The 24,994-nt window shown below is 38.6% G+C and overlaps 1 protein-coding gene across 1 annotated transcript in view; it reads right to left on the reverse strand.

The window, feature by feature from the left end:
- Positions 1–24,994, reverse strand: part of LOC117391726 (cyclin-dependent kinase 17) — a 42,582-nt gene that overhangs the window by 6,883 nt on the left and 10,705 nt on the right. The window contains exons 2-4 of the mRNA XM_033989622.2: positions 12,166–12,310; positions 8,156–8,320; positions 4,308–4,441 (exon numbers count right to left, since the gene is read on the reverse strand). Of these exons, the coding sequence (XP_033845513.1) occupies positions 4,308–4,441; positions 8,156–8,320; positions 12,166–12,292 (426 nt within the window). The 5' untranslated portion in view covers positions 12,293–12,310. The remainder of the gene's footprint in view (positions 1–4,307; positions 4,442–8,155; positions 8,321–12,165; positions 12,311–24,994) is intronic.

Here is a 24,994-nt window from a genome sequence, read left to right on the forward strand (position 1 = left end):
TAATATTTTATGGAGGCAATATTAAGCTCTGAATTTCATGACGTAACTCTCATAAAATCTTACAAAGAACAAGGACATAAGGCATGCAACCGCCTTTTGGGAGATTCTGGAGGTATGCACATCTCTCCACACAGATCATTTTTAGCCTGTTCCCGGGACAATAGCTCTGCCTCTAGGGGGGGCACTAGTATGGCTCATTAAACCTGCGCCCAGAGGCAAAACCAACCATGAATTCAACCAAAGACTGAAACTCACAGAAGAGAAATGGCTTTATATAAAAAGGCAGGGATACACATGTACACATTTATAGTATTTTGTTTAGTGTCTCCGTGTTCGTGCAAACTGGTATTGGTCTTAGTGGTGGACCATTGATGTTGTCCATAGATGGCAGTGAAGATGACAGAAGCAGAACAAATATTTAGTTCTCCAAGTTAAATTCATTCTTGCTTTGTTATTGTCCTAGATGATTTGGTTCAGAACTGTAAACCGTTTCTGCAAATTAGCCTTTTTGCGAGATGGACATTGATTGCATTTGAGGACCTAATAATGGTCTTTGTCACTTTTAAATAAATATAAAAAGTGTAAACCAGCTTATTATCGGCCCTAGTTTAGATGTTATCCAATATTGGTTCTGGTTAGTCTGACAATTGTTATTTTATTTCTTAATGGCAGAAAAGCAAATTTGGACAAAAACATTCATATTGAAAGGTGAGTCTAGCCCATGAAAACCACAAAGGCATGACATTGCCAGAAGTAGGCATCAAACTAGTAACCTTTTAATGATAATGCATTGCTAAGCAGCTGTGTGTGGTTTGTGTCACTAAATAGCTGTTATTTTCTGCAGAGAACAATGCAGACGGCCGCCTCCTCATGTACTTTCTGTTTAAAAAGAACCGTGTCCTCTAATCCCCTCATAGAGACACATCGGCCAAAGATTCCTGCAGGTTAAAAATACATGGAGTGTGATAGTGGCTATGGTAGTAAGGATTCTATCAATCCATAGATTCGGCTTGTTAAAATTTTATTTTGTATCTAGTTTAATTACCTTTAATTATTATTTTCATTATGTCATTGATTTATTCTTTCAAGTTATCTGGTGATTTTCCAATGGGGTAAGAAAACTGCACTTACCCAATGATAGATTAATCATCTTATTTCAGATATCTTGAAACTATATCTAACATGCATCTTGAAATCATAAAATAAGTTGTGTGTTCAATTTGAACACACAATTAAATCCAGCTATTGTCAAAACTAAATAAATACAGATTAATATTCTTTCTCTGAAGTCATTTTGACCCACGCCAGATGTGTTCCATGCAGTGTAAAATACTAAATATTTTAATATTTTAACAAATACTTTTGGTCGATTAATCGGTCAATGGTGTCCAAGTCAAACAAAATTTGTATTAATCATTTTATTGAAATTATAAGAATTTATATGGGACAACAACAAAAAGTTCGTGAGTTTATATATGTTTTTGGTATTTATATAGAAAAGGCAGATTAAAGAAATTGAATCTGTCTTTATATAAATACACTGTTTCCTAGTGTGTTTTTTTCTGCATAAATAGTTGCTTTTGTATGAAGTATCATGCAGGTGTAGTTTTGTGAGTGCAAATACATATACATAATAGTTTTGAGAGCTTTTGCCACACTCCCATTTTAGACAATCTGAATCGATTACAGGCCTAGAAACCAGGAAGAAAAGTGATGAAACAAGTTGGATAAACAAGGCTGGACACATAATTAAATCTAACTATTGTCAAAACTGCCCAAATCCAGATTAATATTACACATTTTAACTCATTTTAAGTCATGCTAAATGTGTTCCATGCAGTCACGTTGTGCAAATTGTCGCTTGTTATTGACACAGCGTGCTCTTATAGTGATGCCATTGTTATGATAGATCTATTTTAGGAAGAAATCAGCCAAGCCCAGAGGAGCGGAGCTGTTTGTCTGACGTGGGAGAACAAGGATGAGAGGTGTAAAAATACATTGGAGTTATGTTTAGATCAATATAAATAGATAGGTCACTGTCTCTGTAGTCTTTGTGATCTAACCATGCTTGTGAAGATTATATTATCAAAGGTGGCCAAGAAACCTTTCTAGTGGTGGTTAAGCAATGTTTTTGTCTCTATGAAAATTGTTTTGCCTGGAATGTTCCACTGTATGGCATTAAACTTTTCCATCTTGCTTTTCCATTTCAGGTGTTTGCATTTTTTATGTATTTTTGAGCAATGAACTCTTCCCGTCATCAGGACGGCCTCTGTAACTCTGTATAATATTTCAATCAAGGCAATAACATATCCATGGAGACACAGTTAGTTGATCATCCACCAGAATAGTTGCATATTGTACCTTAACAATTTTTTAACAAAAGAAAAGACATACTGTGCTTGAGTACAGTACAGTGGGCACTGTACTTGCTTTTCCCCAACCAATATTGATTGGCAATATTAAGTGTTGAAAATAAGCGAGGGTAAATAAGAAGGGGAAACAACTATAACATGGTTAAAAGCTCTAAAAAGATTTTGCATAATAAGTCTGCTTTAAATGGGAATTTGTCATATTTATAAAGTGCCTTTCTACCTTCAAGGCACTCAAAGCACTTTGCATCAAGGAACCACTCACCCATTCCCACACACATTCCCACACACACTGGTTCATGAACCAGTGTATGGAGGCAATGGGGGTGAGGTTAAGTGTCTTGCACAAGGACACAACAATTGCTATTCATCTGTCGGAGCTTGGATCAAGCCGCCAACCAGCGGGTCAGTGGATATGTTCCTCTACCAACAATGTTTATGACAGGAGCGGGATTCAAACCACTGACCTTCTGATCAGAGGTTGAGTACTCTACCAACTGGGCTACTGTTCTCAGTGTGAATAGATCAAATATTGCTGCAGATAAACTCCTTTTGACGGATTTCTGATAAAGGAAAGATTAAACATAGCGCCAATTTTGTTTCATGTAAATAGGCAAACTAGGTATATAAATTTAACATGACCAAAATCATAACTTTTTAAAGAAAATGCTCTACCCCTAAGTCTGACCTACTTCACAACTAATATTAAATAATGTAAATGCAACCGACAGGGCCGAAACATAGCTTTATTGATTAGAGTAACGCTGCAGTGGCTAAGCCTCTACAGAGTGAGTGAGTGTGTTTGAAGTCAGTAATCGATGTCACACTTTGGCCTTAACCTCCTCCAGCCAGAGATTCATTATGTGCTTCACCTACTTCAAAGACTTCTACAGCACCACCCTCCACCTCTATCACGACTGTTTATGTAGTTAATCTGTGTGTGTTACTTTTGGACAATATCAAATTTTCAGTGAGTGCAAACGAGACACTGGAATTGTTTCAGGGGGAAAATTTATTTGGGGGTTTAAAGCAGGGACTGGCAGAGTCAAAGTGTAAAATGTACTAAAAATATATTTTTTAGTTTTCCAAGTCAAATGTTGCTGCTGGAGCCATTTGGTTTGAAGAATTTGACTGTTTTTCCACTTGTGTGAAGTTTGCAATTAGCTCAGCACCCACCAGTAGCTATACAGGTAATTGTTAAAACTTCTTATTAAAATTACATTTTACATAACAAGACTCACACCATGTAATTTTTCTGGTGAAGGGTTCCCCACTGGCTTTGCCAACAATGTTCCACAGTTACAAGTAAGCTCTGTGAAGAGGTGAGCCCACTCACAGTAAGATGCATATTTAATCAAGGTATAGCAATCAAAATACCTATAATTTTCCTTCCTCAAACCTTCCTCAAACCTATTTTAGAGCAGTTGTTGTTGCAGTTGCAGTGCATGCTTCTTTTAATGTTCCAATGGTAGTAAAATGATAGTAAAATAAATTCAAAGTACTTGATACTGAAAATGACCTCCTGGTTTCCCACATCCTGTATTAGATTAACTAGTGGCCCATTCCCACTATGTGAAGGTGCTGAGGTTGTAGACAGTGTTTTTGATGATTGAGCGTCTCTTCTCAGCAGAATCCCAGAGGATATTATCAGAATCTCCTCCAGACATGAGAGTGCATTAACCAACCAACAACTCTCCCAGCCCCCTCTTTACCTCCTACATCCAAACATGAGGGGGAGGCAGAGACACATACAGGGCGCAAGGAGGATATGCCATGTAAGCATTTAATCTTTAGTCAGAGCAGCTACAAGAAAAATCTGTTTTATGATTGCACATATTTTTTTGGCTTTAAAATGTCATGTCAAATAAGGATTAATGAATGACGTCTTTCAAAGCTCATGTGTATGCTATAATATAGACACTATTTGATGTCCGTTACCTCCATGGAGATGCGTCGGTGGATCCTGTTCCTCAGACAGACTCCCGTGGGAGACTGGACCTCATCTGAAGAGGTCCCCGAGGCCTGGTCACTCTCTCCATCTGAGCCCATCTTCAAGTTCTCATGCACGATATCTGAAATCACAAACAGACATTTTTTTGCTGTCCACTGTCCATTATTATACCAGAAATCTTTTAAATGTGTAAAACATTGCAAGACCGCTGGAGCAATTACTGATTTTAATATATTTTGATGTTGTGCTTTGTGAGATATATATATATTTTTTTTATTTCAAAAGTAGTTTCAAGAGACCAATTGAGCTTTTAATAGATTACAATATGTTCATTCAGTGACTCATGCCATTTCCGCCTCTAATTAGGATTTTTCCGGTTCCCTAAGAAGGAGTTCACTATGTTGCGCACAATAGAAAGGATGTAGATTATCTATAACTATCATAATAATAATTTAAAGATTTAAAAGTTTTTACTTATATGTGTTGTAAAATATTTTTCCAAGGTATGATTTCCTACGTGCCCCGAGAGCACCCCTGCCCACCCGGGGTAACCCTGAGGCAGAGCTCCACTTCCTCTATACAGAACCATAAAACTGTCCCGAGTGCAGAATCTCAGCTGTAAAACCCAAACTACAGCCACAACCACAGTCAGAGTCTCACGCAAACAGTTAATGAGGGAGTGATCTGCCCGGTCATCTCCAACCACTCGCCTCTCATCACATGTGGAGGCAAAGAGGTGGAATGGTACCAAGACTCCCTAAAATACCATATAGCTTCTGTTGATGGAGAATATACACTCAACTATGGGTAACTTCACATGGATTTTCATACCAGCAGACAGTGGAAAAATCATTAAAAGCTTTAACCCTATAGAACCACCATATAACAATTTTCATTCCATTGACTTCACTTCTACACTTCCCATCTGAACATCTGACAAAATTAATACTTTTATTTATATTTTTAAATATTCCCCTATTGTTCCTGTACAATACGTGTGCATAAAAACTATGCTTTCTAAAAAAGACCATTCAATTTACAGTTTCATCTGATTCCTCTTGCAGATGAAGACATCACACATTTCAGATGGATTGCCAAAATATCTTTTGAATATCATTATTGGGATGCTCTAGAGAAAATACTGAGAAATTCTACTATTTTAATATTGGCAATAAGTAAATCTATAAATCTTCTCTGGATGAACTTCCTCATGCACACAAGTTCTGTTCAGGCCTAATAGTATTGTACATAAAATGTTCAGTGCAAAAAAGTATATATAATTTTTTATATATACGTTTTATTTATACACACACACACACACATATATATACACACACACGAGCCAATTTTTCAATTTCACCACATCATTTGTTTGATGCAATGTGACATTTCCGTTGTTCCCATTTCCAGTTTAATTTTAAGACGTGCTGTTAACAAGGCTTCACACTTCTATCCGCGCTGTCCCACTTGAGCGCCCTGTTTTTAGATCCAAGGCTTTCTAATTAGGACAGGGTCTATTGGCAGCCCCTACTTTACCACACTACAGTGAAATTAGCTCTTTGTTAGTAAAGCTCCCATCTGCTTTGGGCATCTACAACAGCAATGTCATTAAAGTAAGGATTAGGGTTCAACTCATGAGAAAGGTCATAAAGTCTGGTCAGCTTGGTAATAATAATTATAATAATGTAATAATAATTACATGCATCAAGGTTACTGTAGCAAATTATTGTACATTACTCAGAAATATTTTACATTATCAATGCCTTTAGAGATATTATCCTATGTATGTGTTTAGGGCTGACACAAAATCTCATTTCTACAGATAACATGGCAGGTATTCTTAGTGTAATTCAGTAATGTCAGTTATTGCTTGCTCAAAATTTATAGAAGTCACTACTAGGCCTATGTCATATCTAATAATCAAAACTGAAGGAACACATGCTCTATTTAAACAATAATCCAAAAATGTGTAGTCCAAGTAAAATACAAAAAAATAAATAAATAAAAATATCACACACACCAAAAAAAATGTTGAACAGTTTAAAGTAAAATTTTCTCTTCTGAGAGTTCAAGCTAGGAACTAGTTAGAAAGAGTTTAATACCTACTTCCTCTTTTCACATTTCTGAAATTGGGTAATACAGCATTCATTTTAATAGTAAAAGAAAAATTCTAATCTGTCAACTGGGCAAAAAGTTGTAGTGAAGGCATTTTGCTGCTTATCCAAGCTGCTTCTTCAATTCTGGCCAGATTACAGGTGGACACTGAAGGGAGGAGCTAGCTACACTGAAACTAACACATGTATTGTTTGTTTATAGTTTCTGTTTGTAGGCTAGGTCTAATGAGCTACACTAAGAACTGTCCCTGACTCATACTTAGCATAATCAATCATGCCTCTAATGGATGTTCTCACACCTATTAGCAAACTGGCTAGACCTATTGTTTCCTTTGTTTAGCTATAGGTCTGAGAATGAAGGAGTTCTAGATAGAAGACAGATGATGTCTAAGGCCCTCATTCTTGTTCAAAGGAGAATTGTCTTTCCTGACATTTTTTTTTCCTTTAATTCCCTTCTCAAACCATTTATTTTCTTTGGCTAAGATCTGTACTTCACTAACTTCAAAGGAGTGGTTAGTGACTTTGAGATGGAGATGTACGGCAGAATGGGGTCCCAAGGAGCTCTTGCGATGGTGTTGGTGCATTCTCTTATTCTCTTAGACTATATTACTTTGTTTGTTTTGTCCTTTGAAATAGACTGGAATTTCATGCTCACACACCCGCTGTGTAAGGAATGGTTACAACTGTTCTTCTAGGTTCAGATTCCTTGTTATCCTGTTTTTTTAGCTCTCTTAGATCTACTGAAGGCCCATTTTGGCTATCCACAAGCAGAGAGGGCTTTCTCCACGTGTTCCTCTTTCAGTTTTCCCTCTGTGTTTGTAGGAACCACTTGAGCCCTGTGTTGTAGTGTACGAGTAACTCAGTTTATGCTGCAGTAGATTGTGTGAATCAAACAGCAGGTATTGGTCAGTGCGTGTGGGCTTCCTAAAGACCTCGCCCCACAATGCATCAGTGAATCATCCCTTCCTTCCGCCTCTCAACCCTGGAAGTGTTGTAATTTCACTAATCAATCTTTTCTCTTTTGTGTATTTTTTTTTCTCTTGTTCTGTCAGATGAATCAGATCAGACCAGAAATCACGTCATGCATTTCCGTGTTGCCGCTCACACGTGTCACTGAGGCACAGGGGCTGGCATATGAGGGGCAGGCCTGTGCAAAAAGCAGGGATTTGCCAAAATGCAGAAATTTCAAGGCAGTGACACACTTCCTGTCTGCTCCCGGATACCATCTGCTCCATGTGTGCTGGGCTGGAGTGAGTCAGAAAACATGACTGAAATAATGTCATTCAACAGTTTGCTGCTGATGTAAAATGAGAGCATATACAGTGGACGTCATCTAGTCTGAAAGAGAAACCTTTTTTATTTGTTTGTTTAAAAACTTGTTAAAAATAGGTGCTGATCCTTTCAGATTGGACTATTAGTGACATACTGTAGGTTTGAGGACAGAGAGAACAGTTCCGTTCACCTTGAAGCCCACTCGGATTCTGGAAGTAAATTTCCCATTCATTGATTTGAAATTCAAATAAAAGATATGGCGGAGACTGACCAGCTATGTGATAACTTAAGTCCATTGTTACTGTCATTTTGCAATGTACAAAGCTGAAGATATTCTAAATGAAAATGTTTCTTTCTTATGATCAATCATTTAACATATAGATGATTAGTCCTTAATCAGCTATGTACCTTTAAAAAATAACACAAAGTTTGCGGGTGTTCGGTGTTACCTAATCGGCTGCCATTTCGGGGCATGGCCATGAAGGAACCCAGCGTTCCCCCGATGACGCTGTGAGGTCGTCGGAGTGGAGGTTTTTTGAAGGAGCCCGTGTACTGGTGCAGGAAGGAGTGCATGCTGTGGGACGTGGGGGGCCGACCGTTCCTCATGAAGGGCTCTGAAACACAACAATTAATATAAGCCAACAGTGCTAAAGAAGAACCACCAAAGATGTTGATATACCACTTAACAGGACCATAATCTGCTAAATCAATATCTGAACTTTTAACCACGTAGTTCCCTCATAAAAAAAAGAGTAGGGTTTGTTTCATTCCCACACATTTCAGTAGTCCTAAATATTCACTCATTTACAAACATTCAAAACACTTATTGATGCTGTGAGGTGGTTCTTCTCCATGTTTCAAAAGTCTGTACACTTCCTTTGATACTTTCAGTACTCAAAAAAACAAAAAACAAAACAAACACATACATAAAAGCTTTGTAAATTATTGTTACAGGAGCTGTTATAATTTAAAGTTTCAATATAATGTAGTGGATATGTACATATGAAAAACTGAGGTGAAACTAAGACTGAACTAAAACGGGTCAAAAGAGACAAACGTCTCTGTGCTGCCAAAAGAACCTGTAACAAAGTTTGAGAACCACTTACTGTCATTTTGCAATGTGCAAATTCAGATACATTTCACGAATGCATTTAAAAATGAAAACAAAAATACTTAACAATTTGGTATTGACAGGGCAGAGTTTTTTTTTTTTACACTATTTGATAGATAAATCAATCCCTTATTGATCCCAAGTGAAATTCAAGTTAGCGTCATTTCTGTGTCAGTCAAAGACAAAAGACTTCTTTGCGTTCTGTAGCCAGGTGAGCTCTGGAGACACAACAGGAAAGTCTCTTCTAAGCCTCATCTTTACTTCGCTCAGTTGTTTTTATTTATTTACTTATTTGATTGAGACAATGCATGCTAATGAAAAGACATGGATGAGTACATGTTTGATTTGACCATAACCAGTTTTTCATTTGCGCTTTAAAAGAACTGTACATGGGACATTCTCTCAGGGTTACCGGGAGACTATTCCACAGGTTCCCACCTTGGACAGGTAATACATTTTGACTAAAGGTGGTCCGTCTGTGGGGGATCAGCAGGTCGCCTCTAGTGGTGTCTCATGTGGTTCTTGCTAAATTGTCTTTATATTTAATGTATTACTTTAATGGTGGTGGTGCGAGGGAGTGTAGGGCCTTATAAATTAGGTAAGCTCTTGTAAGGTTGACCGTGTTGTTAAAAGTCCAATAGTATATGTTTTATCAGAATGAGACAAAATGGGTTGGTGGGAAATGGGGTGGTGGGAAATGGGTTTTATCAAGTATCAAGGTTTTTAGGCCTCTTTTATAGAGGTTTTAATGATTTTAAGTGTTGTGGGGTAGACAAGAGGCCAAGTAGTTAAACAATAGTCTCAGTTGGTGATGAGAATGAGACGGGCCATTCCCTCAAAGGTCTTTTGCCATATTTAGTGTAAAATATCTGTAGCATCTCAGAGGTCCATAGCTAGCTCCTATTATTTGTGAGTTGTTAAAATGCTGTTGCTTTGTCTTTGACATTTCAAACTAATAGAAGCTATTTTTGAAGTGAACAAGCCCTTCGTTCTCACACCTTTGAATTTTTAATGTGGAGTGTAGAGTTGTCGCTGTCTTTTATGGCTCTGTGCTGTGAGTTGAAAAGGTCACGGGACATAAAGCTGGCTGTAGAAACAGGAAAAGCGGTAGTAAACCATTTTCTCCCTCTACGCGATAATGGGCAGTCTGGAGCTCTGGGCATCTTCCACTAAAATCTTACTCATATCATACATTTAATATTTATGTATTTGAAAAATACATTGGAAAGCTTTCTACTTCAAAGTTGTTCCTACATCAAAAAGATACCCGTGTCTTTTTAATTGTCCGAGTGCATCTAAACTGAAATGTAGTACCTTTTAAATGAACTGTATGTAAGATTTAGATTTTAAAATTCATAAAGTTGACATATGTGTCTCCAGATACGAGGTAAACATGTTCATCGCAAATATAGCTTTTACTGATAACAATTCTATTTTAATGCAATAATTCTTAATTACAAAAAAATTGGGCATGATGGCCCATTTTTTATGTTATAATTTGGTACTTTGCTTTCTGATTGAATAATCATCTTGGCAACCAGAGTGAACCTCACAAGTCTCTCATTTGGGTTTCAATGCTGAAATTCAGTTTAAACCTAAAAGGATGATCTGAATCCTCTCTACCTAACCCCCAGCAGAGGTTCTGAGCTTTCACATGAGGTATGGCCTCTCCTTATGCTGAGGATAACTTGTATGGGTGCTCTATATTTAGGTTAAGACAATAGTAACCCAGCTGAAGTTGTGATTGTAGTACCTTTTTTAAAACAGTTAGCACGCTACATACAGTTCCTTTAAAGTGTAACTGACAGACAAAAGAACCAGTGAAAGAATGGCAATTTTTTATTTTTTTTTTAATTCAAAGATCAGATAATCCAGTGTGTCACACTGATGGTACCCCCTTCATACCTCTACTGACAATGATAAATTATCCACATATTATAATGCTTGTGCCAACCAAAAGATCAAAACTTGGCCTTGGTTAAGTGTAAAATTTTTCATTCAGTAGAAGCAGGACTTGACTCAGTTTTGAATAAAGGAATACACTGGATGCAGGGGGCTTGTTGAATAGCTCATTCTTGGTTAGTCAATAGTAGCTCAGAATACAGAATGTAGCAGAATACAGCATTAACACATAATAACTCCAGGTATGAGATGAAAAATCAACAGAGTAACAAGAAAATGTACTTTTTATTATACTAATCAAAATTGTGTAAAACAGCATCTAGACCTGTTCACAAGGTTCACATTCATTTTCAGAGTGCTAAAACAGAAAAGCTTATGTTCATTTTGCACAGCTAGAATAGCCTGAGAAGTTGTGAGACCTATAAATAAACAACTACCTTAGCAACAATCTGACGCCAGAGGTTGTACCTAGCAGCTCAATAGTCTACTGTACAAGCCCCTGTGCTGTGTCTCCTGAAGTTACATAACACACACACTCTTCACTCTAGTCCAAGTCTCTCTCTGGTTCTATCAAATTCATTATTTAAAGCCCCTAGGGACGAAGCCAACACAGTGACAGTCCTTATGCGTTTGTGAGTGGGAGAGGAGTAAATGGAAAGGAAGAGGATATGCTAAAAAAACAAGAGACTACTGGTATTTCCTTTGCTATGTGCCATCCGTGAGGGATTGCCTACAAATATTTACTACAGCAGTACCACTAACTCGCCAATGGCATACTAAGCAATCCAGAGCAGTGGAGCTTTCGGAAATACAATATAAAAGGGTTGCAAAATGAATGTATAACTAGGTCTTTTTTTTTCCTCATATTGACTGAGCAAGATTCAATTTTATTTTTGTCTTATTAAAACACTAACAAAAACCAGATTTAACTTTGACTTTTGCTATGGATCAGACCTGGACGACTGAGGGATTACACAAACACTAACAAAACTGCCATTTAAAAAAAAAAAAGGTTTGAGTTTAAAAAATGTATCTCTTCCTCTATCTGAAATCTGAACTCTGCTCTTCACCACATGCTTTTTACTGACAGAAGACGAGCGGTAGACTTTAATTTAAAAGGCCCAAGCTGATCACTGACGATCAGAAATAACAATCTCGATATTGATTAAAATTCATGTAATTGCACAGCCCTTTTCATACCTTATCAAACACACACAAGATCCTGTGCAGAGGCTTAAATCTGCACAAGTTATAAAGCCTGCTATCCTTGTAGTTCAGACCTCAAATGTTTTCTGAAATTTCTGAATATTAGATTTTATTATTAGTTCAGCTGTGTTATTAAAATGTCCTGTGCACTGAAACTGGATATGGGGAAAATATATGACACGAAGAATAACACAGTTGCAATATTTTTGTCATGCAATCCTTCAAATCACTGAGCCGTACCATTGTCCTTGGTGCCTCCGTCCTCTATGGTCATCTGTTCGGCCAGCTCTGACAGAGATTCATCAATGGTTTGACTCGAGCGAAGCGTTAACGACAAGCGCTTCTTAAACCGCTTCATCTTCTCCATCACAGGGCACTGCGCCACCTACAGGACACACAGAAGAACAGCACATTTAGATAGATCCAGGTTAAAGGTATGGTCCCATTGGCTTTTGGTCTACACACAGTCAGTATTCCTAAACTGTAAATTTGAAAAAATATTCAAAGATTGTGATTTATTCAAAAAAATTAATGACAAATGAACAATCCACACTTTTTATCCAACCAAAACCAATAAATAGATAGATACCTTCCTTAAAACAAAGTAAACATTCCATCAAGCTGATCAAAATGTGCATTTTTTTTTAAATCTGTAACTAAGTATATTGGTTCTTACAATGCAGTTGCAAACACTATGGGATGTTCAGAGCTTTCATTGTTCAGTAATTGCACTTTTTAAACATGAATTGACTGACCCAATGCCAGTACAAGCAATTGGGATGTAATTGAATGTGTTTTTTTTTGCTTCCTAAGTGAATACAGTGTTTTTACTAAGCAGCAAGACTGGCAGAAATTTTTGATTATTTTGGCTTTTTTTCACATACTTAAAAACGGACACAGAAAAACCTTCACACTTACAGAACAGTTCGGTTTACGCTGCATAAATTCAAATTTGTGAGGGATTCCTGTGGCCTTGAGTCGGCCAAAATATCTCACAACTCATGAATAAACCATCCACTGCTTTTAATCCAATATTCAACCCCTCTACAAATGCTCTAAAGGCACATCAATAAACCATGAGTCTAGCATAAATAAGGCATAACTATCACAGATTTAAACATGGCACTTTCCACTCGCGTTCACACATTTAGCTGCTGAGAGGATGTAATTGGAAAGAGGCAAATCACTTTAGATGTGCGGCTAAGGAGGGCCTATGCTTACAGTAAGATTAACACATTTTACAAGCAGACATATGACATGGTTTACAAAGGAGATCATAAAACTAGAGAGAGAGAGAGAGAGTGCAGTGTACTGCTGATGCTGCTAGGTTTTGTAGTTCCTGCTTTTTTGTTTTGTTTTTTTTTAAAGGGAAAATAAGCTAATGCTGCTTGGACTTCTACTTCTCAAATATTAAGAACATGGGAGAGCTTGTATTCATATATTTACAACTATGGGTCTCACTACATGGATACCTCTGAATATATTTTCCCTAAAATAACACTTTACATTAAACATATGTTTCCATAAATGTATTGGTGTGACTGAAGAATGAAGTAACAGCAGAGACACAAATATGTTTTCTACAAAGACGTACTTCACCGTCTTCATGGGTTGGTGCAGTTAGCAGCCAAAGCATGTCAACAAAATGTGTTTGTTAGCTTACTTCTGCTAAAATTATTGTACCATCATAGATATGTCAATCAGACTACTATTCAAAATCAAAACTTTATAGGTAAAAACACTATTACATGTAGGGATGCACCAATACCACTTTTTCCACGTACAAGTAAGAGTACTTCATTTTGAGTACTTGCCGCATTAAATTAATTATTGCTATTCATTAGTTACTTTCCAATATAATAATAATTATTATTGTATGATATAATTTAAATAGAATTTAATTAATATAACCTACTTTTTCACTGGAATACTTATTTGAGGGGTTGTTTTAAATTTCTACTAAAATTTAAAACAGCCCCTCAAATAGGTATAGGTTAGGTATAACTCCAATAGAAGAACCTTTAATACTTACTACTTCATTTGTAGACTGTTAAGGAACCACTTTAAGCATAACAGTGAGTGTTACCTTACTTGTACTATTGTCACACATTGACCAATACGAACATGCTATACCTCTATTACAAGCCTGATTTGTTTGCTTACACATACACTGTGACTTATTTTAACAAAAACGCCAGCACCACCTAGCCATTAGCATGCTGCTATCATAAACACAAGCACTGCGCTGATATCCTCTGTGAACTATAAAAATCTTCAAGAGTCCTAAATATTTTCATGGTTCATGTAATAGTCATATATGATTAAAGATGAGCTTAATGTGCAGAACAGTTAATATGCTTCATTATGGTCAGTTCCTCTCACTCACTGCTCAGCTGAGAGACAAGATGTGAATGTCAAGTCACAGCACATTGACAATAATGAGTACTGGTACCTGGTATTGGATTTATACCCGATATTGGATATCGATGCACCGCTAATTATAAACTTTGATTTATCCCCTGAGTGAGTGGAGATGTATTCAGTGAATTTTGTGCCGACGCAGCAGTGGCTCAGGTCACAGGAAACACCTTGCTCTGTCTTGGCCCTATTGTGTAGTAAAACTGAACCATGTGCAGTATAATTATTATTGTGTGTGTGTGTGCGTGTGTGTGTGTGTGCGCGTGTGTGTGCATGTGTGTGTTATTTTGCAAGTGTGAGGGAGGTTACACTGAGCCACTGGAGGAAATGTTCAGAGGAAACAGCAGCAGCAGAGAGGGAGGCACCGCCCAAAAAGACGCCGCTTGAAACCTTGAATAACATACATTTCTCACTTGTGAACTACAGTGTACACAGTCAGTCTAACCTCAGACAGTAACCACAATCACAACAAATATAAAGCTTTAATTTAAGTTAATATCTTGTTTTAAGCAATTTAAAACAATGACATTTTGCCTTATCTATGGCAGATGAAGATTTGAAGAAACCTACAATTTGAATTTCTCCTTGGGGTCTTTTTGACTGATTTGATTTTTTATTTGATTTTGTTCCAAAGACTGGCAGCTCTTTCTTTAAATGTTTAGACTCCAACAATCAAACAAGTTGGTCACCTAGGGCGCTATCTGGTGGAGAAGGTGCCAAATTGCAGTCATGATAAATAAAATTAATTTCTGAAACTAAATATGTTGAATTAAAATAGGGTGATTAAAGCAGCAGAACTAATACATCTATAGATATCATAGTGTAAATACCGTGACAAAGCACAATGCATTTCTCTCCACATATCAGATGAATTCTTATAGCAGCAGCATAAAACATAAGGCATCTGGACAAAAGTTTTAGTCTGGATTGTGACTGTTGTCTGGAGCATCTGTCCACAGTCCACTATAAAGAAGGCAGTGCACAGACAGTGGCTGTGCGTTAAAGAGCAGGGGTGGCATACAGGGAGGAAGCAGAGGGCGGGGCTCCACAGAGAACAGGATCTGGACACAAGTGACATGCACAAAGTGTAAAATATAGGTTAGCGCCAACTGTGCCACAAGTGTTCCTATAGTAACTAATGCCCCCTTTGACTCTTGGAGAGAAATACACTACAGTCATTATGAATGAACAAAAATGTAAAAAATGTATTAGATGAACATTTTTAATTTTTTTTCCAAACATTTTCTAAGGGGACCCCAAGACCCCTGAGCTATAAAATTATTCAGAATTTGATTCAGCACCCCTAATTTGTGGACTAATGTCTACAAAGGTCTTATTTATTACTATGGGTGGGGGCAATGTGGCACTTAGAAATCTCACTTAGGGCGCCAAAAGAGCTAAGGTCGGCCCTGAATCAGACTACATACATTCTTATATAATATAAGGGCAATAATAATATAAAAAAATGTTTTTTACAGTCAAATATTAAAACACTTGCCTTCCTCCCAATCCCTAAGTTCACAATTGTTCACCCACTATCTTTTCTTTCTATCCATCTTCACCCTCACTCTCTCATCCCCCTCGATATTTATCACTATTTTCCGTCCTCCCTTTCCTTTTCTCTGTCCCCCACTCTTTATTTCTCATTCCCCCTTCTCTCAACCCTGTCTCCCTCTCTTCTTCCCTCCCTCAGAAGGTTGTAGTCTCTCCTCTTTTTTCACAACCTCCATCTGTCAGCTCTCGCTCTTTCCTCTCTCATTCATCATCTGTGACCGAGACCAAGCACCTTCATCCATCAGCTGCAGCAGGTGACCGGTGCCGTACAAAACACCACATGGACAGGCTGTGTACACTGAGACTGTGGTACTAATGCTGGTATGCATTTAATTATAGGTTAGCGTTAATTTTTTAGCTGATGTTGGCTCTTTGCATAAATTTATATCTAAGTTTGCTGGCTTTAATTATAGTGTTTTTACTTGTTTTTTTATCTTATATTGTCAAAAAAGCAAAATAAGTTTCCATTGTTTTGCTTATTTTTAATGTGTCTTGTTTCAGTCTTTGTTTAATCATAGTTACTATACACCTTGGCATATTAGCAATAATTTGTTTGCTTTATCTAGTTTATGCTGGTTGAAATTGAAACTGCATGGGTTTGCTAAAAATGTTGCCATAAACCAGTTCATCATTCTTTTGTTGATACTACTGTTCATGCTACTGCTGCTCCACATGCTGCAGAGCTGTGCATGTATGACAGGCGTGACCTGGATCTGTGCACAGCGGGTCACTGGTCGTCTAATTAAAACACACCATGATCCCAATGAGGACTTCATTAATTAGCAAATGTCATCATTGCCATGACAACAGTGGACAATGCAAAGTGATCTTAATTTGATTAAAAAAATTAAAGTGTCATTGACCATAAAGTATCGTTTTTGCACTTAAATTATTAGTAAGTTTAATTTCAAAAACATTTTGCATCACATGGTTATAAGCCTAGCTGAGAAAATGAGATCTGAGTCTCAACAGACACCTCCAGCAATCAAAAACATCAAGCTAACTTTTAATTTCCAAATCTTTCTTTAGACTGTTAAAATTTTGTTTTGTCAAACATTATACAATTTACAACTCAGCAAACCAGCAAAACAGCAGATGGTAAACAATTTCTGCCTCACAGTTCAAAGACTTCTATCATACACATACTCTCTTGTTCATACATATGCAAAACTAAAGAGCTAAGGCTTGCTCTTTTGCGGTACATTTTTGTTTACTTGGGGCAAAAATAGGCCCATGAACACAAATGCAATATCCACTGATCTGCCTCATTATGATATGGTATAACAAATTGCTCAGTGAATGTGATTTGAGTTCAGTGGGTCATTCCAGTCCCTGCAGTCTTTGGGCGTCTCTGCCTGGCAACATGTTTGTGCCTCAGCCCACTTCTAAGAAGGAAGTGTGTCAGAAGACCCCAGTGGCTACAACACAATCTAAATCTAATGAGGCAATAATAAATATGCATAGACAAGGCAAAACTAAACAAGATAAACTAAACTAATGTACATACCCATAGTCTTGTATTGTAGAATATCATAGTTTTGGAGCGTTGCAGTTTTTTTACCCTACTGTATTTTATAGTATCTTTTTTTATTTTTAGCATATCTTGATATTTCAGCTTCAAGGTATGTTTATGTTTATTTTTGGACACATTTGCAATATTCTACTGCTGCTGTTACTATACACCTTGCTGTAGCAGTTTTGGGGATCAAGGTTTTCTCATCCTATTCACAGCAAATATCTACTCAAAAATATCTGGTTTTCCAAATAACACAAAGTTTTGTAGAGGACCAATACCTGTAGAATCAGAGGCAGCAGAGCCCAGTCTGACCCAAAGCCTCACTCTAAACTTGCACTCACTGCTTTTTGTATCAACCACTTGCCCGTCTCCTCCAATTCAGCTGAAGTTGGAGCATGCTGATGGCTAAAATTAACATGGGTTAAATTTGTGTCAAAAAACATTGCCGCCGTTAAAATTACTTTGCGTTAATACGATAATAGTGAGCTAAAATTGACGGCCTTAAAAAATAAAAGCAAAACTGAAGGTCTCAAATGGGGCGAAATCAATCCTGCACCAAAATGCAGAAGTGAACAGATTCACAGTAGGGATATCCAATATGTAGTCGTGGTTACAAGTCAAGACTAAACCAGGACTGAATAAACTCTAATGGATTTATTCCTACTTCTTGCTTAGTCACTCTACCACAGTTTGAGAGACAATAATAAAATAATATTGCAGATAAATAAATGTATTGGAGACTCGCACGCAGTGAGTGGTTTGCGGGTTATAATCACCCTTTGTCTGAACGTAACAGAGCCGGGTTTTATGTCCACTCTAAACCAAAACAAAGAGATTCATGTGACGTGAGTTCAGACCACAGCAGCTGGCAAATACAGCACAGTGTGAAAAGCTGCACCAGCAAACTACACAACTGCCACTGCTGTTACTGACTGCGGCTGACTTTACCAGTTAACTCAAAGCAACAAGCAATATAAGATTAACTAGGCTGCAGAAGTACAGTGGTACAACACTTGATGGAGGTTCAAGCCCAACTAACTGTGACTGCTGTGGTTGGGTCCTTGGGCAAGACACTTCACCATCTTCTCTGGGGTAATATGTAACAGAAAATCATCAACAGACAACAGAAGAAACTATACAAACATCATTGCAATAAAAAACATCATTTATCATAGCAAAAAAAACCAAAGCAAAACATTTCAGACCTTAATTACTACTTTGTTAAAATTTAATATCCCTACTTAAGGTGCACCATGTACCTTTTCTGGTCGAGACAAATCACTTGCTTGTCTTCATGGAAATGATTTTGTATGGAATGTTCCACAGTACAGCATTAAGCTTATTTATCTCCATGGAAACAAGCGTGACAGTACTGAGCCAAGTTACAGGTCAGAGCTGTAAATTCAGTCACAGTGAAAATGCAAATGCAATGTTTCTTTACAATACCGTTAGCTTTTTGAACTTGCAAAATAAGCACAATATTGAGGTATAATTTTTTGTCCCCTTCTAGCCACATATAGCTTAAAAAATAGACAATTTAAACTAAAGTTTAGTTTCAAACCTCAATGTGAGAATGTCTGTGGTCTATCAGCATCTTTGAATTGTCTTATACTCTATGACCTACATTTTCCACCCACCCCCCACTCCACTCCCCAAGCGCGTTTTGGACAAACTTCAAAGCCTCAGAAAAGATGGAGACACCAAGCCTAATTTTACATGCTAATAACGCAACTGTAGGCTGTCGTTTTGGTTTGGTCTTTGTCGTTTTCTAACATTGTGAGAAGCATGAGGTAATACAATGGAAAATGTGGCTCTGTGTTGGGTCTTGGAGCAGCTGATGTGAAGAGGAGGGGAGAGGAAGGGGAGAGAGAGGAAAGTAGGAGGATTGGAGTTGAACAGTCAGAATAAAGTCTTTGTGTTTGAGTAAAAAGCCGTGAAATCAGCTAGATGACTGCCGGCAGAAGCAGTACCCCGATGCAAACAGAGAAGAGATGAATAGTGAAGAATACGCTGTAGATTTAACTGCACTTTGATGTCTTTTTTATCTGGTGGAAAGTAAATAACAGTAATTGTATCTTATAGACTGTAGGTGTTGAAATGTATTTAGGTACCTTTAGTTTTACAACATGGAAAATGTGGCTTTAAATATCACTTTGTATGTTTGAAAAAGTACTTCAATGTTTTTTTTTAATAACCCAAAGCAAGAATGGCATACTAGCTACGTCATTCATTATGTAATTTTATTATTTTCATTACCGTGTGCTCTTATACTAGTTCTGTTAGATAATTATCAATCAAAACTATTCAGGAAAGGTTCAATGTTGTCCCATTTATGTGTCTAAATAAAATATAATTAATACTTGGTGTCATATTTTTTCAGAAATTCATTATAATCATGTTTTACATAATTGCAATGAAATAACCTTTTTCAAGACATATTCTAAAATAGTCTAAACACCAAACACCTGTCCAACTCCTCAGCTGTTGTACTAAGCCTTAAGGGAGTGTGAAAAAAAAAGTGACAGAATCAAAGCAAAGACACAAAGAGAAAAGTTGAACAAAGATCGAAGTCTCTTAAATCTCTGCAAGCAAACAGTGATGAGGCAGTAAATATCCTGCTCATATGAGAATCACAACAGTCCAAAAATATACCACTCTGCTGCAGGATATCAGTGAACAGACATAATAAATATGAGGAATATCACTGATAAAGGCACTGTTAACACTTCATTATGTAACAGATGTCTTATATGTTAGTGCTAGAATGGGCTTTATGTGACCAAGAAAGTGAGTTATGGGTTATGAGACTATTTGTTACTAATGTATAAATCATTATTTTAAAGCAAAACACCATGATATTCAATATGTATTATCCCCATATCTGAGCCAGGATCCTAATAATGTTTTTTTTTTTTAAATGGGAAACCTCACCCAGTCATAGAGATACCATGCACAATTAGAAGGCTCTTACACAGTCCAGGGATTGCATGAATGAGTGAGCAAAGCATAGTACCGGTATATACAATTTAAAAAAATGTTTGTGTTCTCTCAAGAAGTTGGGTTCCAGAGCCCAAACTGTGCGTGGAGGTGAGGCCGACTATATCTAGTCGGTAACGCTCAACCTCCCGCACAAGCTCCGGCTCCTTCCCCCTCAGCGAGGTGACATTCCATGTCCCCAGAGCCAGTCTCCATGTCCAGAGATCCGGTCGTCGAGGCCCCCGCCTTCGACTGCCGCCCAGATCTTCATGCACCGGCCCCTTACAGATCCTCTTGCGGGTGGTGGGTCCACATGAGGACGGCCCCACGTCACTCCTTCGGGCTGAGCCTGGCCGGGCGCTCGCTGTTGAGCACCCACCCCAGGCCTGGCTCCAGGGTGGGGCCCTGGTAACGCCGGTCCGGGCGACGTAGCTTGCCTTGATTGAACACTCGTCATAAGGGGCTTCTGAACCGCTCTTCGTCTGACCCGTCCCCCTGGACCTGTTTGCCATGGGTGACCCTACCAGGGGCATGAAGCCCCCGACAGCAGAGCTCCCAGGATCATTCGGGCACTCAAACCCCTCCACCACGTTAAGGTGGCAGTTCAGGGAGGGGCAATGAGCAAGCCGAGCTGGTGTGGGCTTGGGGTGGGTATGGGGTCCGGGGCCCTTTGCTAAGGGCTGTCTGGTCCCTGTATGACCGGAGCAGGAGCTGTGTTCGCATTGCCGGCAGTAAGTCAGACCTGTTCCCTGTGCATGTTGGACTCCGCCAGGGCTGCCCTTTGTCACCAGTTCTGTTCATTATATTTATGGGCAGAATTTCTAGGTGCAGTCAGGGGCCGGAGGGGGCCTGGTTTGGGAACCACAGGATTTCATCTCTGCTGTTTGCAGATGATGTTGTCCTAATGGCTTCATCGAGCCAGGACCTGCAGCAGGCACTGGGGCGGTTTGCAGCCGAGTGTGAAGTGGCTGGGATGAGAATCAGCTCCTCCAAATCCGAGGCCAAGGTTCTTGACCGGAAAAAGGTGGTTTGCCCTCTCCGGGTGGGTGGTGAGTCTCTGCCCCAAGTGGAGGAGTTCAAGTATCTCGGGGTCTTGTTCACGAGTGAGGGAAGGATGGAGAGTTAGATTGACAGGCGGATCAGTGCAGCGTCTGCAGTGATGCGGTCCGTTGTGGTGAAGGAGGAGCTGAGCCGGAAGGCGAAGTTCTCGATTTACCGGTCAATCTACGTTCCTACCCTCACCTATGGTCATGAGCTCTGGGTAATGACCAAAAGGACAAGATCGTGGATACAAGCGGCCGAAATGGGTTTCCTCCGCAGAGTGGCCGGGCGCACCCTTAGGGATAGGGTGAGGAGCTCAGTCACACGGGATGGAGCTCGGAGTAGAGCCGCTGCTCCTACACATTGAGAGGAACCAGTTGAGGTGGCTCGGGCATCTGCTCAGGATGCCTCCTGGACGCCTCCCTAGGGAGGTGTTCTGGGCATGTCCCACCGGGAGGAGGCCCCGGGGAAGACCCAGGACACGCTGGAGGGAGTATGTCTCTCGGCTGGCCTGGGAACACCTTGGGATCCCACCGGAGGAGCTGGAGGACGTGTCTGGGGTGGGGGAAGTTTGGGAGTCCCTGCGTAGACTGCTGCACCCGCGACCCGGCTCCGGATAAGCGGAAGAAAATGGATGGATGGATGTTTGTGTTCTGCCATACATTCTTCAAAAGCTGTGCATGTGACCAAAATGTTTGAATTTCAACAATGTGCCAAAGTGAAATAGTTCGCATACTGTATTGAACCAGAGACAATTGAAATATAACATGATAACAAGACTAAAAACCTATATGGCAGCTGCAGCTTTAGTCAAAGGAACCGTGATTCATACAGTCAGTTGAATTCAATGGCAGTCATTTTCTTTAATCGTCTAAGTCTAACTGCTAGGCAATAGTCATACATCTTTAATTAACTCAATGTAAACCTTTCTTTGGTCTAGGAATCTTTTGGGCTAGGAATCCTGTCTGGCATCTCAGCATGTTCTATCATATATTTACTATCCCTCTAATGCACATTTTCGAAAATAAACACATCAGTATGAACTTTATCATCAAATATATCAAGCATGTCCGCCTGGTGTGCTCAGCATTTGTCCTTGTAATGAACAAAGAGAACGCGACACAACACAACTCGACAGCTCTGCTTCTGCTTCTTGTCTTTTCTTCAACTATAAACGGCTATAAATTGCATCATTTTGTCATCATGCCTTTTGTGTGGTTTGTCTTAAAGGTGAAATTTGAACTTCCCCAGGTGCACGTGTCTGTAGATCATGTCTTTATGCTCATGTTTGGTGTTATCTTCTGGCCCCTCAGGTGTGAGCAGAGATCAGAGTGGACCAGAGGGAGTTTCCCCACGTTATGGTATCCATTACAAATGAAAGAACTCTGTCCCGCATGACCCTTTGTGGACTTCAAAGTCCCAAAAATGTCACCTTCCCATAAGGCTGCAGGCTGCAAAAAATATATATACTGAAAGGGGAAGCTTATGTAATGCTTAGAAGTTATGTTTAGTTTAGCTCTTAATCTTGTGAGTACATCAGAGACTAGGTGTCATATTATCTTACATTAATTTGAGCACTGGAATGAGCAGAAAAAGCCAAGGAGAGTGGTCGTTAAAAACACAAAAGGAGCTTCCTGGATTAACAGTTGCCGATTTACATTGGTGGGGTGAGAACTAAACTAAATGAAGGACCTCTCAAGTGTGTGCAGTAGGGTTATTGTTGACTAAATACATGCCCCGTTTATTGATAACTGATTAGGCAAAGGTTCTCCAAATTATCAAGATCTCACACACAGACAACTACACACAGAAATATTTCTCATCTCCTGAAGTGAAAAAGCAGATTAGACTGTCCAGTCACTTCCAAAACTCCAGCCAACTATCTCCATGCTTTTCCTTTCTGCTGTGGTCCATAGAAATCCCTTTTCCAGATAAAATAAAGTAGACTAAAACACCATGGACTAATTGGCCAACTAAAGGATTACATCCCCTGAGTTCAAGTAAATCAAAACACAACTTTAGGTATGTTTTAGTTGTGCATACATGATATAAAGGCTGAATCGAGTCCCTCTGACACTTTTAGGATGCCAACAGCTCTGTCCCGGCTGACGCAGGTCTTATGGAGCTCGGAGTTGTTCCAGTTCTGCCTCTGGGTCAGTCATGCCGCTCACACACAAAGGCTCTTTGAGTGCATCCTCCCTCTGCCCTCATCTGTGTGTGTGTGTGTCCTCACTGTGCAGCAGGGGGCAACACTAATAGGCTAAGTTACTGAGCCCAGGCTGCACGAGAAATGACGACTTGTTTTATGGTGTTTGTCTGGAAATGGTAAAAACTAAATTACTGTAAATTGCATTTAAAGTCAGTAGAGATTACTTTGCGGAATAGTTGTGTTGCCTGGTACTAAACTAAAAATATGACTTTTCTATAGCTCAAGATAAGCAACATAAAAATTACGATTTGTAAAATGCATAATATGTAAATTGTAGCCCAATCACAATAAGATTTTAAAAAGACCACAGATATTTTAAAATGCCTTAAATTGATATACATCAGAATAAAAATATGCTGTGTTTGTGGTTATACTGCACAGAAGAAAGGTAAAAATTGAAAAACAAAGGAACAACATGTTAACTGTTGCAACTTCTGTGGAATACATGTAACAATAATAATAAACCAATGGACCACTTGTATTCAGGCAAATTAATTGTTAAACTAACAAGGATTTTATTATGGTTGCAGTTTGACACAGTCCAAAATCCTGTAGACTCTTACACTTCTCACTTATACTGTGATTGTTGGCTACAAAACCATCCAGACATAATATTCCACATGATTACACTGGAGTTTGTCAGCAGCAACTTTTACATATTTACATGGCCATTTAGATAAGCAGAGGTTTAGTGGAATGTAGATAAAACCAAGGCCCAACTGCATCAAGTAGGCAACGAAGGGAATTTAGGACTCATGTATTTGAATGAAGTATTTAGCCTTAGCATGGAGCACAAATGTAAATAGCAGAGTTGGCTTGCCACATGATGAAGACGGATACTGCCTCAGGACACAAAACACACAGTTATAGACCTGACAGAGTCATCTGCTCAGCAACGAGAGGCACAGGACGACGAAAACATGTAACCAACAAGAAAGCATTTGTATAGAGACCACCCTTTACTACAGTATATGGGTATTACAGAAGATAAAGATTTTAATTTTTGGGAAATTCTGTATCATCTGGATGCTGTTTATGACACTACCAAAGATGAGCAAATAATGAATGGTCCATTTAACAAACAAAAGCAAAAATCTAAAATCCTGAGAAACAAATGCTCTTCAGAACACTATTATGCTAATGTGGTTCACAATAATTCAACTAATTATTATCATGACAACATTACTTGATTGATGACTACTAAATAAAACTTATAGGTTTAGGACATTTTCTATTGGCTACAATATTATAATCGAATTTCCAATAGAAGATGCATCATGTTTAGAGGCATCTAAAATCTGCATTTGTCTGAGCTTTATATGTAAATCCATAATCCCATATCATAGACCAGACTA

The sequence above is a fragment of the Periophthalmus magnuspinnatus genome, chromosome 23 (genome assembly GCF_009829125.3).
Source record: "Periophthalmus magnuspinnatus isolate fPerMag1 chromosome 23, fPerMag1.2.pri, whole genome shotgun sequence".
NCBI lineage: Eukaryota > Metazoa > Chordata > Actinopteri > Gobiiformes > Gobiidae > Periophthalmus > Periophthalmus magnuspinnatus.